This window comes from Rhinichthys klamathensis, unplaced genomic scaffold, assembly GCF_029890125.1.
Source record: "Rhinichthys klamathensis goyatoka isolate OS25496 unplaced genomic scaffold, OSU_Roscu_1.1 h1tg000197l_1, whole genome shotgun sequence".
Classification (NCBI taxonomy): Eukaryota; Metazoa; Chordata; class Actinopteri; order Cypriniformes; family Leuciscidae; genus Rhinichthys; species Rhinichthys klamathensis.
Genome location: NW_026606723.1, coordinates 94,697 through 114,038, shown reverse-complemented (window position 1 = coordinate 114,038; position 19,342 = coordinate 94,697). Strand labels below are relative to the sequence as shown.

Below are 19,342 nucleotides of genomic sequence, written 5' to 3'. Positions count from 1 at the left end.
AGTGTTGTCTCATGTTTATCTGACTTCAACAACGCGAGAAGAAGAAGAAGAAGAAGAAGTGTCACGTTGCGTCGAAAACATCAATCTCGCTCATTCCGCTGTGATCCTATGTAGGTACATTAAATGGAATTACAGTTTATTACACTTTCATGATATTTCGTTCATGGACATTATGGTTTTGCGTATAACCGTTAGCGTTAATATTCGTTACCAACTATAAAGATGCTGTTGACGAAGAACAGAATGAGTTAAATTAAAGTGGTAAATAGAAAAAAATAAGAATGTGTTCGCAGTTGTATTCAAATTATCTGTTCTACTGTGAGATAGCAAGTACATTTTTATAGACAGATATTCATTATTAAACATGGCTGGTTTAGTAAAATTGTATCATTATTTGTCTACAGAATAAGTGAGTGAAGGTAAAATGGGGCGTTCTTCTAAAGACAAGCGAGATATATACTACAGGCTGGCGAAGGAAGAGGGCTGGAGAGCGAGAAGTGCCTTCAAACTCCTCCAACTGGATGAGGAGTTCAACCTTTTTAAAGGCAAGATCTTCGTTTTGCTTCAGTCTGCACTGGATAGTGAATGATGGGTCATAAGCTATGTCTCAAAAGCTTGTGAACTGCCCACATAGACAACATCATAGTAAGCTTTTATATTTCTAATGACTGTGTATGTTCTGCCTGCAGGTGTTAGTCGTGCTGTGGACCTGTGTGCTGCACCTGGGAGCTGGAGTCAAGTCCTGAGCCGCAAACTCCGGTCAGTTCAATGCAAATGCACTTAATCTATTGTTCGTGATAGTGTAAACAACACATAGATATACTATTCAGTGAAATTTTGTTGATTTAGTTGCCACTTCAACTCTTTTCTGTCCTGTTTCAGTGGAAAAGACAAGAGTGAAGAGGTCAAAATTGTGGCAGTTGATCTGCAAGCTATGGCTCCTTTGCCAGGTGTCACACAAATTCAAGGAGATATCACCAAGGTGCAGTAGCAGGACCGTTAAACTTCATTGCAATAATAACAGCATTCTGGTTTTGGTATGGGCAAGCAATGGACCCTTTTCACATTTCTGGGGTTCTCAGAAGCAGAATTTGTCATAGTTGGGTAAACTTTTATAGTGTAAAATGGAAGCTACAACAAATATAATTTTTCCATTCCTATTTGCACGAATAGCAAAAGAGAAAATCCACAACAGTGTTTCTATGACTTTCCAAAAGAGTAAGAAAAAATATTTTCTTTTCGGAAACGTACAGGCAGGCTTGGGAGGGTTACTTTAAAAATGTATTCTGTTACAGTTACAAATTACTTAATAAAAAAAGTATTCAGTAACGTAATCCAAGTACCACAATATGAAAGTAATGTAACTGATTACTTTTGGATTACTTCAAGGACAGATATTATTTTAAAAAACAACAACTTTTATTTATTAAGAATTTCACAGCCCTGAATAAATATTTATGTAAAGGACTATACAGACATCTAGTGGCTACAGTATGGTATTACAGATTATTTTGTTTTATTTTTAACTTGACATGTACAAGGAAAAAATAAAATGGAAGTGTTTCGTCAACAGGAAAATAGAGAATACAAATTCATTTTTTTCAAGCAAATATAATAAAGAATTTTTAGACAATGGAAATGTTTCTTCAACAGGAAAATAGAGAATGCAAAGGCTTCTTTAGGTTGGGTGTCGAGTCCTTCGATAAAGAAAGTGTTTTCGTTGCTGGAAGGCACAGTTTGCACTGTACAACCATGTTGTTGGCATTTTCTTCTTTAAAAACAAAATAGCAGCGGAATTTTCAAGAAATGAAAGCATTTTTACCCGTGGGCAGCATCGTTTCTAGCAGCAGTAATTCAATCTGTGTCTGAGGAGATTGTTGTAGAGCGCTGTTATTTTGCGCATGCACCAGCGGGTGGCACACGTGACTCGTGTCGTGAATCATTAACCAAGGAACGCTTAATATAGTGTTATTATGCCAAAATACAGATTTATTTAGTTTTAAATGAAACCATTGTAATCCTGAAAGTATCCCCCCTTTTTTCAAAAAGTAACTATAATCTGATTACTACGTTTTTTGACGTAACTGTAACGAATTACATTTACTGGATTTTTGTATCCTGATTACATAACGCTGTTACATGTATTCCGTTACTCCCCAACCCTGCGTACAGGTCACAATATTTCTCATTGAATTGCATTAGTAGTGTGTTGAAGCTCGCGGTTATGGCAAAGGGCGTGCCATTTCCGAAACGCACTGAAATGGTTGACCAATCACAACACACTGATCCAGCTGACCAATCAGAGCTCATTGCGCTTTTTGGTAGGAGGGGTTTCATAGAGACAGGAGGAACTAAACTGAGCTTTACTGACAGACTGGGAAAAGAGGTGCTGCAACAATGTCAAATATGTGAAAACAAGATGTTTTTGAAAATTCAAGCATCAAGACTTTTTAAAAGGGCATAATAGGTCCTCTTTAAGCAGTTTTCTGTAATTCAATGGCAAGTTAACAAAGCACGTGTTATAAATGTACATTAAATTTAGGAAAATTTCAAATATAAATAAAACCTCACATTCTGTGAAAAGGGTCCATATTATTTTTACCGTTAGCTTTTTTTTTAAGCAAGTCATTATAGCATTTTATTCTATAATGTGTAATTAAAGCATTAATCTCTACATTTTTTAAAATCTATTTAATCTGTTAATATTTGTATTGCTTTTAGTAGTTTTTTTTTTTAGTCAAATAAAGTAGATATTCCACAATACCAATTATATGATTGTGCCATAGATTTCTACAGCTCAGGAGATTATTCGACATTTTGAAGGACAGTCTGCAGACTTGGTTGTGTGTGATGGTGCCCCTGATGGTGAGAAATAAACATTTATTGTATTGAACATATAGGCCTGGTTTCACAAACAGGGCTTAGATTAAGTCTGGTTTAGGCCTGGCTTAGGCATTAGTTCAATTAGGATATTTAAGTATCTTTTATAAATGTGCCTTAGAAAAAACATTAACGGTGTGCATCTGCCAAAACAGCAGATGCCAATGCAAGCTGATTTAATTTAAAACAGCTCAAACATGCGTTTTAGTCTGTTACTAGCTTAAGCCTTGTCTGTGAAACCGGGGGATGATGTCCCTCTCTAGCTGTTCTAGACTATTTTAGATTAAGCCAAGTCTTAAAGGTTTTTCATCTGTTTCTCTTTATAGTTACAGGACTTCATGATGTAGATGAGTACATTCAGGCACAGCTCTTGTTGGCGGTATGTATTGCTATACTTTGCCTTTATTGTTATTATTTTGGTAACACTTTTCAATAAGGACAATTAGTTAACTTTATGTAATTAATTAACTCACAATAACTATCAATAAGCAATACAAATAGTTACAGTAATTATTCATCTTTTTTAATATTGGTTAATACAACTTCATTGTCCATGTTAGTTCAAGTCCATTACATAATATTTAACAGATCCAACTTTTATTTATTTATATAATTTATTAATAAATGTTGAAATTAACATTTAACTAAGATTAACAAATGCTTTAGAAGTATTTTTTATTGTTCATGTTAACTAATGATAGCAAATGGATCCTTACTGTAAAGTGTTACCATTATTTTCTTATTACTTTTTACATAGTAAATTGCGTTTATATAGTCAAGTCAGTACTTTGCTCTGTTAAGAGCATCAAAAGTTTCTATTTACAATTTGTTTTTTTAAGTTTTGAGCATTGCTTAGTGTGTGAACACAATGGCCAATAAGAAAAAAAATTGAAGCTAATATTTTAATGTATTATTTACTTATTAATAGCATTAATAATAATAGCATCTAACTCTTTATCTTATTTTCGAATAGATAAATAAAATAGTTAAATGGTTCTAGTTTTTGCTGTGGTAGGCTACTGAAATTGGTACAGAAATCTGTGAAATTTTACTGGTATTGGAAATGACTACTGACATTTTGGTAACGTGCAAACACTAATAGTAAATATAATTTTATGTTTGATTTTTATTTTTTTTATTTTTTACTATGTGACTCCTAGACTGATCTTGCTGGACCTCATGTAAGGTTTTCTGTTTTCACAGGCTCTCAATATCACCACACATGTTCTCAAACCAGGTGGCAACTTTGTTGCAAAAGTAAGCTGTCTTATTGTCATGCATTCATGTATATTTATGTTGTCAGTTCAAGATTATGATATCTATAAAATGTTTTATTTCAATCTCACATGAATTTCAATGTCTTATTTCTACATAGATCTTCAGGGGGAAAGATGTGACCCTTCTGTACTCCCAGCTCAAGATCTTCTTCAGCTCTGTAACCTGTGCCAAACCACGCAGCAGCCGCAACTCTAGCATAGGTGAGAGTAGAATTTCATGAGGGAATGTAAAACTGTTTTGGCAATATTATACCTTTTCAGACACGAACCAGTGTTGCTTTGTGTTTTCACCTTCAGAGGCATTTGTGGTGTGTCAGAATTACTCTCCACCTGAGGGTTATGTGCCCAACATGTCCAACCCTTTACTGGATCACTCTTACGGTAACTTGCTTCCTATACTAGTGCTTTCACAGTATCTTGTGTTCACCTATGCATGGCACTTGTGCTCATTTCATCTTGTAAATATTTATGTATTTTCCCATGTCTTCCTCCTCACAATTGAAATGCAATTTTTTTCCATCCAGATGTCGACTTTAACCAGTTAGAGGGACCAAACCGAATAATAGTTCCTTTCCTTGCTTGTGGAGATCTTAGTGCCTTTGATTCAGACAGAACTTATCCACTTCAGGTGCTGATCAGCTTCTTTCAAATCACAAATGTATGACCATGAATTATATTACTTGGGAGTAGTCTGCTGATTTGCATGTTTTGCTTTATTCTCAAACAGCTTGATTCTAGTAAAGAGTATCAGTATTTACCACCTACCCAGCCTCCGATTCGGCCTCCCTACCAGCAAGCCTGTCAGCTCCGCAAGAATAACCTGTTAGCCAAAGAGGACTCGCCCTCTGGCCCGCTTGATGATGCCCTGTCTGCTTTACATCTCAGCACAAGTCCGGACACGAACTCGGCCACATCAGGAACCTCAGACTAATGGACATTATTGATTTGTACAGCTTCTGTTTAAATCTTTTTATTGTTTTATCATGATTGACCAACATTTATTTTTTCAGGGTTTTAACCAAAAAAAAGCTTGTCACTGGAACATCTTTACAGAGCCCAGCACATGACATGCGGACAAAAATACATTGTGGCTGTGAGTTAAGAATTTGTTTTCTTGTTTTAGTAAATCGTGGCCACTCTGTACTTATTTCTTTCCTCGTTTTAGTTAAAATATGGCCATGAATTAAGAATTTGTTCTCATGACTTAATTCGTTCCCTTGATTTAGTAAATTGTGGCCACTTTGTACTAATTCGTTCTCTTGTTTTGATTGAACTAAAACAAGGGAACAAATTATTACAAAGTGGCTACGATTAGTGTTTACGATTAGTAAAACGAGGGAAAGAAGTATTATATCATGCTCATGATTTAGTAAAACGAGAGAACGCATTAGTAAAATGTGCTGACATACAGTATTAGTAAGTTGTGGAAACGATTTAAATATTTTTCCCCCTGCATGTCATTTACACCAAAAAAGGCCCATAGTAGTACTACTTTATTACTACTTTTTTACTATTACTACTAATTATTACTTCCAACATGTACCTTTTAGCGGTAGATAAGGTACAACGTTATCCCTATTAAGGGTACTGTCCCAGTGTTGTGCCCCTAAAAGCACTTTTTTTTTTAATTATCATGTAAATCATCTTTTATGTATTTAATTGTTTCTGTGACTTTTATTAGTCTCAAAATCCACAAAGATTCTCCCTTGTGAATGTTTTTTTGTACGAGTCGCAGAAACTACCTGATTGAATTTGAACTTTGAGTGAATTTGAACTTTTAACTGCAGTTCTACACTTTAATAAAACACAATTAAATTTACCATAATGCAGAGTTTGTTGTTATTTGTAGATAGACCATTTCAAATTAAGTTTAAATTAATTCATTCTATTTTTAAGATTGTTTTGGCTCTCAAAGCAGTTTCAGATCATTTAAAATAGCCTTTTTTTAAATCTCAGATTTAAACTAAGCACATTTGACTAATGCACCTTTTTAAAAAAAAGTTTTTGAAAAGTTACAAAAATAAAACTTCTCAAACCTGCAAGTGAGAAGATCTACCATCTGTTTCCTTTTTATTCACTTGCTCAATGATCCATGGCGTAATACTGCAGTTTCTTATCTTTAGTATTTGTCACTGTCTGCGTATAGCATAACCATTTTTTTTATTTACCTGCATTCTGCTTGACCCTGATGAGGTCTGTTCTAAATTATGCTTTAATATTGTCATATTTAGTTGTAAGTAATTGAAATAAAAGTGGAATTGCTAGATGGTCATAGATGATAGGCCAGGGAAAATCAGTCATGCAGAAAACCTTTACAGTGTTTGAGTGGGGGCGAAGCTGTACGCAAAATTATCACTCATGCATCCTGTTCGTCAGTATGATTTGTTTTCCTTAAATGATGACATTGACATGCTAGATATTATATGAAGACCTGATAGTCTTAACGGGTGGAGCTGTATCAGCTTAAATACATGAAATTATGATCCAGCTGTTAAACCTGTGTATATTCTGTAAGTACATTTTAATTTTACATGTATTGTGTATTTGTCTGATTGACATCTGTGTTGCCTCGCTCTAACTATCAGCTGCTTATTTTTCAGTGAGTCTTACTGCCAAATTATCAAATGCAGGTATGTGGCAAATCTTGTGTTCATTAATTATATAATTTGTATTTAATTGAAATTATGGTTTCCATATTGAAAATATGCGTTTTATTATGCGAGGATGATTCAAATTGCATCAACTTTTACAGAAACAGACTGTAGCTAAATTAGAATGCTTGTTTAAAGCAATTGAAAACTTTCCCTAAAACTGTTGAAACTAACAGGGTCACACTCTGAAATATATAGTATAGTGAAGTATGGCTCTGAAATATTTTTAATATGATTCTCACAGCATGCCAAAGTAATAATATGGTCACTTGTATGTATGTTTTCATATTTGTAATATGTATCATTCAACCACCATATACAGATATCTCTGTTAGTCTTGGAGTGATAACTCTCAGTGGCTGGAATGATCTGACATGCTGTGGCTTGGACCAGGCTATACCACAGTGCGTTTTCTACGCTGAATCAAGAAACATTGGCCATCGAAATTCCTCTGAGCATTGCTGTAAGCTCACTGTCAGTGGAGAAGAACTGTTACTGGGAAAAGCTGGCAAAGAGCTCCAAACGACAATTATCGTCCACTGTAAAAGCAAACCTGAAGACAAAATGAGCCAAAATTTCACCATTACAGTGTGGAGGCTATGTAAATTGCATTTAAACCATTTTTATGCTGCAAAAAAACACTTTTAAAATGACTTTGTGGACACTGGGAACATTTTTAACAATTTAAAGTTCTTTTCCTTTTGTTTCCATCTTTAGCTCTTTTTCACTTTGTTTTTCTGGTTCTGGGGACACTGATTCTGCTCTCTTTGCTCATCTTCATCATCGTATTCATATGTATTCTCTACATGACCAAAAAACAAGGTAAGAAACCACAAACATCATGTTGTATGTTTACTTCTGGTTATGTGTAGGCTATCTAAAAATGATTTTACACCAAATATTTTAGATGCAGGTGTTTTATATAGCCGACAACAGACAGTGGGCCAATCAAAAGACCATTTTATTACTGCCTGGTGTCTTCAGTAAAGTTTTTTTTTCTTTCTTTCTTTAGGGTATAGACAAAACCAAAGTGCAAATTCTGTTGAAGTGCAGGCAGAAAAAACAGAGGTATGTAATTAATTTCATTGTATTATTTTTGAAAGAAGCATTAAATCTCTGCAGGAAGTCATAAAAATATACATTTACTTTGAATGATTTCATGTAACAATATCTGTCAAAAAATAGCTTTTATGGACATCATTTTGTAAAAATACAAATTTGTGATGCTGCATTTCAACAGAAACTTTTAACTTTTTTTTTCACAGATAGTAGAGGATGAGCTATTGTACGCCACAGTGAATCATTCAGGTGCTAGTGAAAAGTTTGCTGCAGTGAAGTATGAATCAGGAACTGACTACGCCACAGTGGTCATACACTGAATAACAACACAGGATGAAAAAGTATTTTTGAGGATTTAAATCACCAAAGAGGACATTAAAAAACAGCATGTGCCGGGTTTGGACCAAATTTCCCAGAACACGATTTTAGATGTAACTTACGTGTAAGATGTTAAATAAACTTGCATGAAAGAAAATTTTCATTCTGAATGTTTAATACAAATCAAGTGAATGAATTAGCAGTGGACTTGACATGTTTGCTACAACTCCACTCTTTCCAGCAGGGAAGCGTATTTTACTTGAAACTCTTCTACCGTTTTATACTAGATTGAATCCCCACAAAAATCATACTGTAGGTAATAGGATAGGTTAACAAAGGATACAAAAAATATAGTACTTATACCCCAGGTTTCACAGACAAGGCTTAAACCTAGTCCCAGACTAAAATGCACGTTTGAGCTGTTTTAACTGAAAGCAACTTGCACTGACATGTCAGTGCTATTGTTTTGCCTCGAGATGCACCAGTAGCCTAATGTTTTTTTCTAAGGCACGTTTATAAAAGCTACTTAAATGCCCTAATTCATAGGTCGGCAACCCGCGGCTCTAGAGCCGCATGCGGCTCTTAAGCGCCGCCCTAGTGGCTCCCTGGAGCTTTTTCAAAAATTCGAAAATGGAAAAAATATTTTTTGTTTTAATATAATTTCTGTAGGATGAAAAACATGACAAACATTCTTAAAGGTTTTCAATGTTGTAAAAATGTGTATAATAAATATTTCATTTCAACATTTCTGTCAACGAAGAATTTACGTCATAGACTGTGACACACGTGTCTGTCAGATCGGCCTGATGCCAGACCGGTGGCTGACAAAGAATCAAACAAACCGGCGGGTGTGTCATGGGCCATGGATCCCAAGGGGAAAAAGAGAAAGATAGCTGAGCTCTCCCAACGCAATAGAGTGCGGCGCGGGACTAGATTTGATGGCCGAGTGCGAGCGCGTGCGGTAATGCACTCACTCTACTAAAACAAAATAGAAACGATTTACAGGCCAGAATTTCTATTCATAACATGTTTGAAGCGTTGAGCGATATAGCCAATCACAGACATATGTGTTGATTTCTTGAACGCAATGGCCAATCAGAAGCATTTAAGATAGACTCCCCTCACGCTCAAAACTGACTTTTCTGTTCAGTGCTGAATTCTGTATGCTGGCAAATCCTCCAATTATAACGAACAACGTGTGGATATTATGAAAGATTCATTGTGCAGTCAGCTTCATTGATAATAACAGAGATGTGTGAGATCGCGATGAACTGTCAGCTTTTTAGGAATTATTAAGAGAGCGCACTTTGCGCGCATTCAGTCATGCATGCCAAACCATGCACGCATAGTAAACTGCTTGCTTTTATGTTAAATTAACAGTGGTTTGTGTTTTAATGCTTTAATAACAAATCATTTATCAGGAGGATGTATGGTGGCGACACGTAGGCTAACTTGAAAGTATTTGGAGGTACAGAAAAAAGTGTATTTGCGGGCGGGAGCGGGACAAAACATAAATTTTGCGGGCGGGAGAAAGAAAGTTGAGAACGTCAGTTATAATGACCCACGCATTAAAAAATGGTCGGGTTAAAATCCGGCTCGGGCTTGATTTTTTGGGCCCGATCTAAGCTCTAATTTGTAGCCTACTTATCATTTTGATACTAGAGGGCTAATGTAACACTTACAGCATGTGTTGCCTTCATTATAAGGCTTATATAAAGCTTTTAATTTTTTGCGGCTCCAGACAGATTTTTATTTTGTTTTTTTGGTCCAATATGGCTCTTTCAACATTTTGGGTTGCCGACCCCTGCAATTGAACTAAACCCTAATCCTGGTTTAATCTAAGCCCTGTCTGTGAAACCGGGCCATATCATTTAAATATATGCATTTCAGGAAAACAGCCATATTTCACTGCATTTCACATGTAAATGTCAAAAAAACAGGCACGCATGCACATACACACATATTATGTTGATGCTCTATCAGTTCTTTTAAGCCTAAACAATTAAAATGTGTTACAAGAAATGTGGAAATGTTCTCATTATGTCCTCATCGTTTGATTGTCTGACTGTAGTTTAGTAACTGAAAACGTGCAGTGTTGCCGAGAGTCCACTAGATGGCGAGATCTGCCCTTAGCAAACCAAGATTGAGCTTCACTGACGAAATGCAAAGTACTAAATGTGGAAAAAAAACAGTAGGCTATGCAGTGTTGAATGCGTTTTGTGAGTATTACTAAGATTAAAACTACATTATATAAAATAGGCTTAGTTTGTTATCCGGTAGGCCGGTTATTCATTTTTAAACGCAAAAATGTGAAATGAGTCTATTAGATACATTTTTGCGAGTTTCTTTGTACATTATCACACCTTAATTTACCGTAGAATATGTTTATATTTTAAATCCTTAGACTCTGTAGTAGTATATGTCTAATGGTGCGTTCAAGTCATCTCGTATAGATCGTATTTTTGAGTTAAACGCCACCACAATGTCGTCTATACCAGTGGGGAGTTCGGGATTTTCTCTAAGATCTTACGAGTTGGGAGCGTTTTAGTGAGAAACATGGAGGAATACGAATCGGTTACCTAACGTAACCTCGGTTCTCTCTAGATGAGGGAACGAGTATTGCGTAAGCTAGCTTACGCTACGGGAAAGATTCATCTTTTCTGAGAAATTGAAGCCAAAAATTATCCTATAATTTTGTATCTATTCACAACGCAGTTCAGCTGCAGCAGAGCATGAGCAGGCTAGCTAGCAGCTCATTGGCTCGCTCACAGGGAACTGCTTAAGCCTATGAGGAGACACGAATGAACTCTCGGCCAATGAGAGTCTGACCTGCTCTCATTGCGTCAGAGCCCGCCAAAACGGGCGTGGCCAGAGAGTATAAATTCGCCTCTCAGGCTGTAAATTCTGGTTTTCATAGAATGAAGCGAGAACGCTAGTAGCACAAGCACGGCCAGGAACGCAATACTCGTTCCCTCATCTAGAGAGAACCGAGGTTACGTTAGGTAACCGATTTGTTCTCTTACGAGAGGTTCTCTCGTATTGCGTAAGCTAGCTTACGCTACGGGAACACCTGGTCAACGCCGTGCGTGCTAAGCATCCACTATGAGTCCCAGGGGGGACCCTGGGGAACCCTTATGAGTGGGAATAAAATATGTACATGTGACAAAGGCCAGCGGAGCGGGCCGGGGATTTGTGAAGTACATAAGCACATAATAAGGAGGGACAGAACGAGACCGGTCTGCGTGAATAACTCCCTATAGTGCAGCTCAACCAGAAGAGCTGTAACATACTAGACTGCTAGTAGTTTAGCCTGCAAGGCGGGAACTTCCAGATAGTAAAATCTGATAAAGGTGGAGGGGGAAGCCCATCCCGCTGCCACACAAATATCATGAATGGAAATTCCGCTGGACCAAGCCCACAATGAGGCCATGCCTCTAGTGGAATGGGCCCTGATGCCCAGAGGGCATGGCAGGTCTTTTGACGCGTATGCGGCTGCAATGGCATCAACTATCCATCTGGACAGAGTCTGTTTCGAGGCGGCCAACCCCTTGGTGCGCCCACCGAACTAAACAAAAAGCTGCTCAGCTCGTCTGACCGGAGCAGTGCGAGTACAGTATAATCTCAGGGCCCTGACCGGACACAGGAGATTAGAGTCAGATTCGCTATCGGATGCAGGCAGAGCCGATAGAGAAATAACTTGTGCCCTGAATGGGGTACCAATCGCTTTTGGGACATAACCATGTCTAGGTTTGAGAACGACTAAGGAGTCATTGGGCCCAAACTCCAGACAGGAAGCGCTGCTGGACAGCGCGTGAAGGTCCCCCACACGCTTCACTGACGCGAGCGCGAGCAGGAAGATAGTCTTGAGCGAAAGGTATTTGAGCTCCACGGTGTTTAACGGTTCGAATGGGGGGGCTTTCATAGCTTCGAGAACTATGGAAAGGTCCCAATCGGCACCGACGGGGGGCGTGAGGGGTTCATCCTTCTAGCTCCCCTGAGGAAGCGGATGACTAAGCCATCTTTGCCCAGTGACTGGCCACGCCGGGGTTCAGCGAACGCCGCGACGGCTGCCACATACACCTTGAGAGTGGAAGGGGACCTGCCCTTATCCAGCATCTCTTGGAGAAAAACTAGCAAGGAAGGAACCTCGCATGACCGTGGGTCCAAGTTTCTGTCGGTGCACCACTTAGAGAACACAGACCATTTAGACGCATAGAGCCTTCTAGTAGAAGCCGCTCTAGCCTGCATGATCGTGTTTAACACTCCTTCTGGCAAAGCAACGGGTAGTCGTTGATCACCCACGCATGAAGCGCCCAGCGCTCTGGGTGGGGATGCCAGATCGTGCCGCGAGCTTGGGAGAGGAGATCTGTTCTGACTGGAATGGGCCACGGGGCTGTCTGTGACAGCTGAGTGAGCTCCTGAAACCAAGTCTGACCTTCCCAACGCGGGGCTATGAGGAGCACCGAGTGGCGTGTTTCCCTGATTCTCTGAAGCACCTGTGGTAGCAGAGACACCGGAGGGAATGCATAAAGCGGGCGGCTGGGCCAGGTCTGGGCTAGCGCGTCCGCGCGTTTTGAGAAAAATATTGGGCAGTGGGTGTTTTCTTCTGAGGCGAAGAGGTCCACCTCTGCTCTGCCGAATATTCGCCACAGCTTTTGGACTGTAAGAGTGTGCAGGGACCATTCGCCAGGGGGAATGGGGTTCCTGGACAGACTGTCTGGACCGTCGTTCAGATGGCCCGGCACGTGCGTCGCTCTGAGCGAGAGCAGGTGACACTGGGACCAAACTAGGATGCGTTCTGTCAGCCGGAAGAGAATTCTGGATCTGACGCCGCCATGACGGTTTTAGATAGGAGACCACAGCCATATTGTCCGAACGGATCAGCACATGGTGACCGTGAATGCGCGGCAGAGCGCGTTCTCGACCGCCAGCATCTCCAAACAGGTCTGACTCTCCTGAGCTGACCAGGGGCCGAAGGCCGGTGAGCCCTCGCAGACCGCACCCCAACCCATGTTGGATGCGTCTGTCGAAAATTACTTTTCGGCAAGAAAAGGTCCCCAAGGAAACGCCCCGCTGAAACCATTCTGTCATGGTCCATGGCTGCAGAGCTGTGATACAGGTCTGCGTTACCTTTATCAGCTGGCGGCCCGTGGTCCACGCGCGGTGAGACACACGGCTCTTCAACCAGAACTGAAGCGGGCGCATGCGCAGTAACCCCAGCTGGAGCACTGCGGAGGCTGAGGCCATGTAACCCAGCGCCTTCTGAAAAGTTTTCAGAGGTGTGAGTCTGTTCATCTGAAAAGATGCGGCAAGACGCTGCACACGACGCGCGCGCTGTGTAGACAGACGAGCCCGAGTCTAGCTCTATACCCAAGAAGGAGATAGTCTGACTGGGTTGAAGTGCGCTCTTTGTCCAGTTGACAGAGAGGCCCAAGCTTTTCAGATGGTCGAGGAGGACTGTACGATGAGACAGTAGCTCCCTCTGTGATTGTGCCAAAATCAGCCAGTCGTCCAAATAGTTCAGTATTCGCAGCCCCTGACTCCGCAGGGGGGCGAGCGCCGCATCCATGCACCTCGTAAACGTGCGGGGTGCTAGGGATAGGCCGAACGGGAGGACGGTGTATTGATAAACCTGGCCTTCGAAGGCGAAACGTACGAATGGCCTGGGAAGGGGATTTATCTGAATCTGAAAGTAGGCATCTTTCAGATCTAGTGAAATGAACCAGTCCCCCTGGCGCACATGCGCGAGGAGTTTTCTGATAGTGAGCATTTTGAACGGTCTCTTCATGAGAACTCTGTTCAGAAATCTGAGGTCTAAGATTGGTCTGAGGCCGCCGTCTTTCTTTGGAACCAGAAAATAACGGCCGTAAAACCCCGACTCGCTCATAGATAGAGGAACTCTCTCTATAGCTCTTTTGCACAATAGTTTTGCTATCTCTGAACGGAGCAGAGTCACTGCTTCTGGGTTCACAATAGTTTCTAGCCACGCTCGGAAACCTGGAGGGCGGCGGTGGATAAGAGGGTGTGATAGCAGCGACTAGTTCGGCCTCGACGGAACTTAACGCACTATAAACCCACTTGCCGGTGACGCGTATGCATGGGGCTGGGCTAGCTCTCTTGTAAAGTAAAGAAAGCTAGCCGCGGTTGGCACAGCTGTAAGCGGCTCGTCCCCCATTCAGCGCTCGTAGGCGGTGAGAGGGGGAGGCGGCGTAACGCTTCGAGTCGAGCCCGCAGGGTCAACAACAGAAGCCCAATCGCAGAGGAAACATCCGCCGTTGGCGAGAGAAAACTCTGCGTGTCCCAGTCCCAGGCAGAGAGCGCAGAAGAAGGCGGGCTCTGGCGCTGAGAGGGACGCGGCATGAGCCGCAGGTGTGTGAGGCATCTTAAAAAAGACGCTCGCTGCTCTTTTAGATACACACACACACAATACAAGAAGCTTTTTGGTAAAGGATATGAATCCGTCGGATGGCGCTAGCTTGCAGGACGGCTGAAGGTGGCGAAGACGGCCGGCTTCCTCAGACTCCCAGATGCTCGCTAGAAGGTGCCTTTTCCACGACGGCGGCTTCTCTCAGGATCAGCAGATGCGTGTAGCCTCGCTGAAGATATGAAAAATCTGAATTTACAGCCTGAGAGGCGAATTTATACTCTCTGGCCACGCCCGTTTTGGCGGGCTCTGACGCAATGAGAGCAGGTCAGACTCTCATTGGCCGAGAGTTCATTCGTGTCTCCTCATAGGCTTAAGCAGTTCCCTGTGAGCGAGCCAATGAGCTGCTAGCTAGCCTGCTCATGCTCTGCTGCAGCTGAACTGCGTTGTGAATAGATACAAAATTATAGGATAATTTTTGGCTTCAATTTCTCAGAAAAGATGAATCTTTCCCGTAGCGTAAGCTAGCTTACGCAATACGAGAGAACCTCTCGTAAGAGAACCACAATACTTAAAGGTATTTAGCAGTGATGTTGTCAGGTTTTTCTATTTACAGCGCAGTAAGCTAATTGCCTGCACAGAATATATGCCATTATAATATAACAATGCTACATGTACGTTAACGATAAAGTTGCCAGTGGCTTCATAAAGTAATTAAAAACATAAAAAAGTAGCCTACACCTGATGCACATCTCTTTGTTCTTCATTTTCTAGAACACGAGTTTAAGAACCTTGCTGTATTTTTGTGTAATTAATTAAGAGAAAGTACTCCGCCATCTAACGAAAGTGACTTGAACGCACCGCTGCCGTCGTAAACACGACTTCCCACGTCACGTACGAACTTCCCAGGTGGACTTTAATTGTGAATTTCGCGTTCCAGGCAACCTGTAACCCGTGTTTTTTCAACTGGTAACTGCGGAGGTCGCTTTAATGCAGGTGTGTCCAAACCTCTATGGTCCAAACTCGCTCCCGAAGGGCCATGACTGTCCTGCAGAGTTTAGCTCCAAATTGTCTCAACACACCTGCCTGGAACTTTCTAGAATGCTTAGTAAGACCTTGAGTTGGTTCAGGTGTGTTTAGTTGGGGTTGGAGCTGCACTCTGCAGGACAGTGGCCCTCCAAGAGCAGGATTGGACACCCTGCTTTGGTGGAATAAACCTAATTATAGATTATTGCAAATAACTCTACAGTGTAGTTGATAACTGAAAACTTTGGCTTTTGTGAGAAATGACATTCTCACCATTAGGTGTCTGTATAAGTCAAAAAACAACTTCTATATTGTCCAGCGCAACAGAAACCCATGAGGTGTATAACCCCTTAAGAAAGCTATCGGTTTGCTTTCCAATTCATCAGTGCGGGCTGCGCTTTAAAATCTGCCAGCTATGCACACATTTCTGGTTGTAGTTGTTTATCCAATTATCTGAGCTGTAAATGCCGTGTTAATCACTCTGAATCCAGAGTGAAAAGTGTGACTTAATCATTTAAAATTAACCTAATTACCAGATTTCCAAATATGTGATACCATATTATACACCCTATAATATGGTAAATTTTTTATGTAATGCAAACAATTCATAAGACTGTCACTGTAATCCCAAAAGGTTCCCCCTTCCCGAAGGAAATCAGTGGATCATATTGATTAGAGGAATGGAAATCAAGCAGATGAAGGATAATGTACAGCCTTGTGTCATGACAAGCATAAATAAATATGACTGATCCATCTGAGGTCACATGACTCAGCCATCATTCTCAAAGGCAAACGCTTGCGCCTGCATTTCACTTCAGATGGGCTCTGAATTGTAATGCACTGTCTCCTTTTTACGTAACTGCTATTCCGCAATCCCACATTTTGCACAGTATTGTAACATAAACAGAGATAAATAGCACACTGTATCCCACTTGTTCACTAGTAACATGCGAACATTTGTCATTACTGTATGAATTACAATACAAGAGAAGAACAACATGTGAGCTCTGGGAGGCATCCAGATTATTCCATAAGGTATTCCCTGACATAAAGCGACTGGTATGTATGTACCTCAGTGCAATAAACAAGTGACTGTTCAGCCTATCTTTCTCTCTTTGTCATATACGCACCCTCACATTGTCTTTCCCCCATACTATGCAGATGTAAATGAAGCGAGTTACTGCATAAACAACAATGCATGAACCCATTCTCATGGAAAACCACAGTCTGATGAGAGAGAGACCGTACATGCAGTTTTTATGAGGTAAGCTGTTATAGCTCAAAACCATTTTCATTCTTAGCAATCAGAGGGGAACCTGCCTTCGACTAGAACCAGAAAATGAATCTAACTTAATGCTGTGGTAGGTGGTGCGAGAGGCAAATATACAGTTAATGATCAAACAAAGATGGGTTTCTCCTTTCAGTCTGTGTGGAAACAAATAATTACCGGTAATATGTGAACTTGTGCACTGATTTTTTTCCTCTACATACTGCAGATCTGCACAAAGAAGACAACAATACCAACAGACGTGTGGTAAACAGTTGGCAGTATCATGGCTGAGAAAAACTGCGAGTGAGAAAGAGAAACGGAGGGAGAAAAATCGAGCTGCTGCAGTATCCCTACACTGTTGAGCCTTGGACTGCGTGACTGACTGGTGTGTGGTGAGAGAGAGAGAGAGAGAGAGAGAGAGAGAGAGAGAGAGAGAGAGAGAGAGAGAGAGAGAGAGAGAGAGAGAAGAAGGGAGGGGGGATGGGAAGGATCTGGCTTGGATGAGGAGCAAGCAGTCAGGCGAGCAGCAGCATCATCTCTTTTGTGGCGTGCTGCTGAGGGAACTGGGCGCCCAGAGCCGTGTAGGGCGCTTACTCCTCACAGGCGCGCACAGCGCCACCGCCTCTCCCGCACTGGCCGCTGCAGGGACAGCCTCCTTCACAGGCGTAGCACCGCTTGTTGCAGCGGCACCATGGCGCAAGCCGCTAAGCAGCTCCGCAAGAACAAGGACCTACAGGAGCTCGCAGCCCAAGAGCTGCGAGAGAAGGAGGAGGAGAAGACCAAGAAGAGGAACCGATCGAGAGACCGCAGACGCAAGGTAAAGAAAAACCCATCCTGCTTGCTCCTTCCTCTTTTTTCCCCAGTGAAGGGAATACGCACACACCTTCACATATCACTGACTCATTGTGTTAACCAGTCAGCTAGAACTGGTCGTTCACAGATTATGTTTAAGCAAGGTGCTCGTCTGGTGGGGTGGACGAGGGGAGGGGGGGTCATGACTAAGATGATTGGTTAAGTAGCCCCTCGGTCCTCAGGGAACATCCCGTTTGATCGATTTAGAACGTTGTTTTTGAAATGAGGCTGCATCAAAGCAGACCTGATTGCTTTATTTAAACAGATGCCGCTCCATTGTTTATCGCGTTCCCTCCATCTGTCACCAGCGTATTACACCACCTAGTGAATGCACATATCGATGCCGTAAGCGTGAACTTTGGCAGAACGTGAGCGTAATGTCTGCACCTGCCTCTGCCGCCCATTCTCATTACAGTTTGGATGAGGGAGCTGAAGTGCATTGTGGGAGCTCTGCTGCTTTGAGCCCTCTGGCTGCCTACTTGCTTACCTTACCTTCCACAAATGTGCACGCAATGGTCGCATGCATGCAGATTTTGGGTTTACACGAGAGCAGAGGTACACGTGACCGAAGATCAGCAGAGACTGGGGTGATGACTCCACTCCCGTCTGCTCACCAAGGCTCATAAAACCTGTCAGCTTAGCATTTATCAGCGTGCTCGTGTAACTACGCGATCGGGCAGAGATATGTGGCCGGCGGTGGTAGAATGTCAGCGTAGCGCCAATTAACAGAGGAACCGAGATGCTGAGGCGCAAGCAGTGACACTGAGAGCGAAAAAAAAAAAGATACCGGAGTCTAAAGATCACTCTGAGGGCTGTCCTTGAGGATTGGCTGTTTAATCTTCAGTGGGACGTCTGATGAAGCATTTGTCAAGGCTGTCAGTGACCACTTGAGATTACAAGGGGTCTGAGAAATTGAAGTCGGGACGTGTTTGATGATACTGTTGCTTTTTTGATTTGATTGAAATAGCGTTGTGTTTAATAAGCAGTTTGGAACTCACTCTTGAGTATTTTATTCTTATGCAAGCCTGGAACTTCTTTCATAATCATGTATTTAGACATAATTGTGTTTTGTAGGGGTGATTTAAATCAAAAACTCAAAATGCAGATGTTAATATTTGTTTGCTAGGGCCTAATATCGTGCGACTTTACAGTAAAGCTAATGCGTGATGCAAATGTTTGTATGAGCTTTACTGATAATTGTGCAGCTGCTGGCATAAACCAATGCACATGTGTGCAACTATTGGCACGCAGAAGGGTAAACAATTGGCACACATGTAAAAACAGAGAGAGGAATATGATTAGAATTTTGCTGTTTATTTTAGAAATGTTCAGAATTCTTTTATTAAAATAATAGGAACTAAATAAAACATTGCGATATGTGAGTCAAGCTTTAAGAATAGAATTATACTCTGTCTTGCTATTCAAATTGCGATATGTTCTAACAATTTTGCGATTTAGCGGAAGTAGCAACAGATCTTTTCTTCCATATTGAAATAAACATCTGAGTGTAATGGATTATTTAAAAAGAAAAAACTGCTGGGCAGGGACTTTGGTTGATCGGTTGTTGATTAGATTTTGAGATCTTGGCAGTGCACTTAAAGATTTAGCCTATGTTAGCATGCTGTTGATTGTGGAAGGGTGGGGT

At 41.3% G+C, this 19,342-nt stretch overlaps 3 protein-coding genes across 8 annotated transcripts in view; all 3 read left to right on the top strand.

Annotated features, from left to right (window-relative positions):
* Positions 1-5,640, top strand: ftsj1 (FtsJ RNA 2'-O-methyltransferase 1). Its single transcript, XM_056262927.1, has 11 exons — positions 1-110; positions 405-545; positions 690-759; positions 883-982; positions 2,787-2,865; positions 3,207-3,259; positions 4,084-4,137; positions 4,256-4,358; positions 4,455-4,538; positions 4,682-4,785; positions 4,885-5,640. The coding sequence occupies exons 2-11, from the start codon at positions 425-427 to the stop codon at positions 5,086-5,088; spliced, it is 972 nt and encodes a 323-aa protein (XP_056118902.1). The 5' UTR covers positions 1-110; positions 405-424; the 3' UTR covers positions 5,089-5,640.
* A 925-nt stretch (positions 5,641-6,565) lies between these two features.
* On the top strand, positions 6,566-8,227 carry LOC130096544 (uncharacterized). Of its 2 annotated transcripts, none has more exons than XM_056263090.1 (6): positions 6,566-6,658; positions 6,758-6,787; positions 7,131-7,409; positions 7,526-7,630; positions 7,821-7,876; positions 8,074-8,227. In XM_056263090.1, exons 1-6 carry the CDS (start codon positions 6,637-6,639, stop codon positions 8,185-8,187), a joined length of 606 nt encoding a protein of 201 aa, XP_056119065.1. In that variant the 5' UTR covers positions 6,566-6,636; the 3' UTR covers positions 8,188-8,227. The 2 variants fall into 2 exon arrangements, with proteins under 2 accessions (XP_056119065.1, XP_056119063.1); XM_056263088.1 differs by having other exon boundaries at positions 6,566-6,667.
* Positions 8,228-17,298: 9,071 nt separating this feature from the next.
* Positions 17,299-19,342, top strand: part of ank1b (ankyrin 1, erythrocytic b) — an 81,434-nt gene continuing 79,390 nt past the window's right edge. For all 5 annotated transcript variants that reach the window (XM_056262922.1, XM_056262924.1, XM_056262923.1 and 2 more), the window contains exon 1: positions 17,299-17,662. In XM_056262922.1, the coding sequence (XP_056118897.1) occupies positions 17,537-17,662 (126 nt within the window). In that variant the 5' untranslated portion in view covers positions 17,299-17,536. The remainder of the gene's footprint in view (positions 17,663-19,342) is intronic.

Excerpts from the sequence above, each read along its gene's own strand:
- LOC130096544 (XM_056263088.1), top strand. The coding sequence starts at position 6,637 with ATGATCCAGCTGTTAAACCTGTGTATATTCT. Across the intron at positions 6,788-7,130 it reads TGCCAAATTATCAAATGCAG|ATATCTCTGTTAGTCTTGGA; the intron begins GTATGTGGCAAA and ends CACCATATACAG. Across the intron at positions 7,410-7,525 it reads CATTACAGTGTGGAGGCTAT|CTCTTTTTCACTTTGTTTTT; the intron begins GTAAATTGCATT and ends TTCCATCTTTAG.
- ftsj1 (XM_056262927.1), top strand. The coding sequence starts at position 425 with ATGGGGCGTTCTTCTAAAGACAAGCGAGATATATACTACAGGCTGGCG. Across the intron at positions 760-882 it reads GTCCTGAGCCGCAAACTCCG|TGGAAAAGACAAGAGTGAAG; the intron begins GTCAGTTCAATG and ends GTCCTGTTTCAG. Across the intron at positions 3,260-4,083 it reads AGGCACAGCTCTTGTTGGCG|GCTCTCAATATCACCACACA; the intron begins GTATGTATTGCT and ends CTGTTTTCACAG.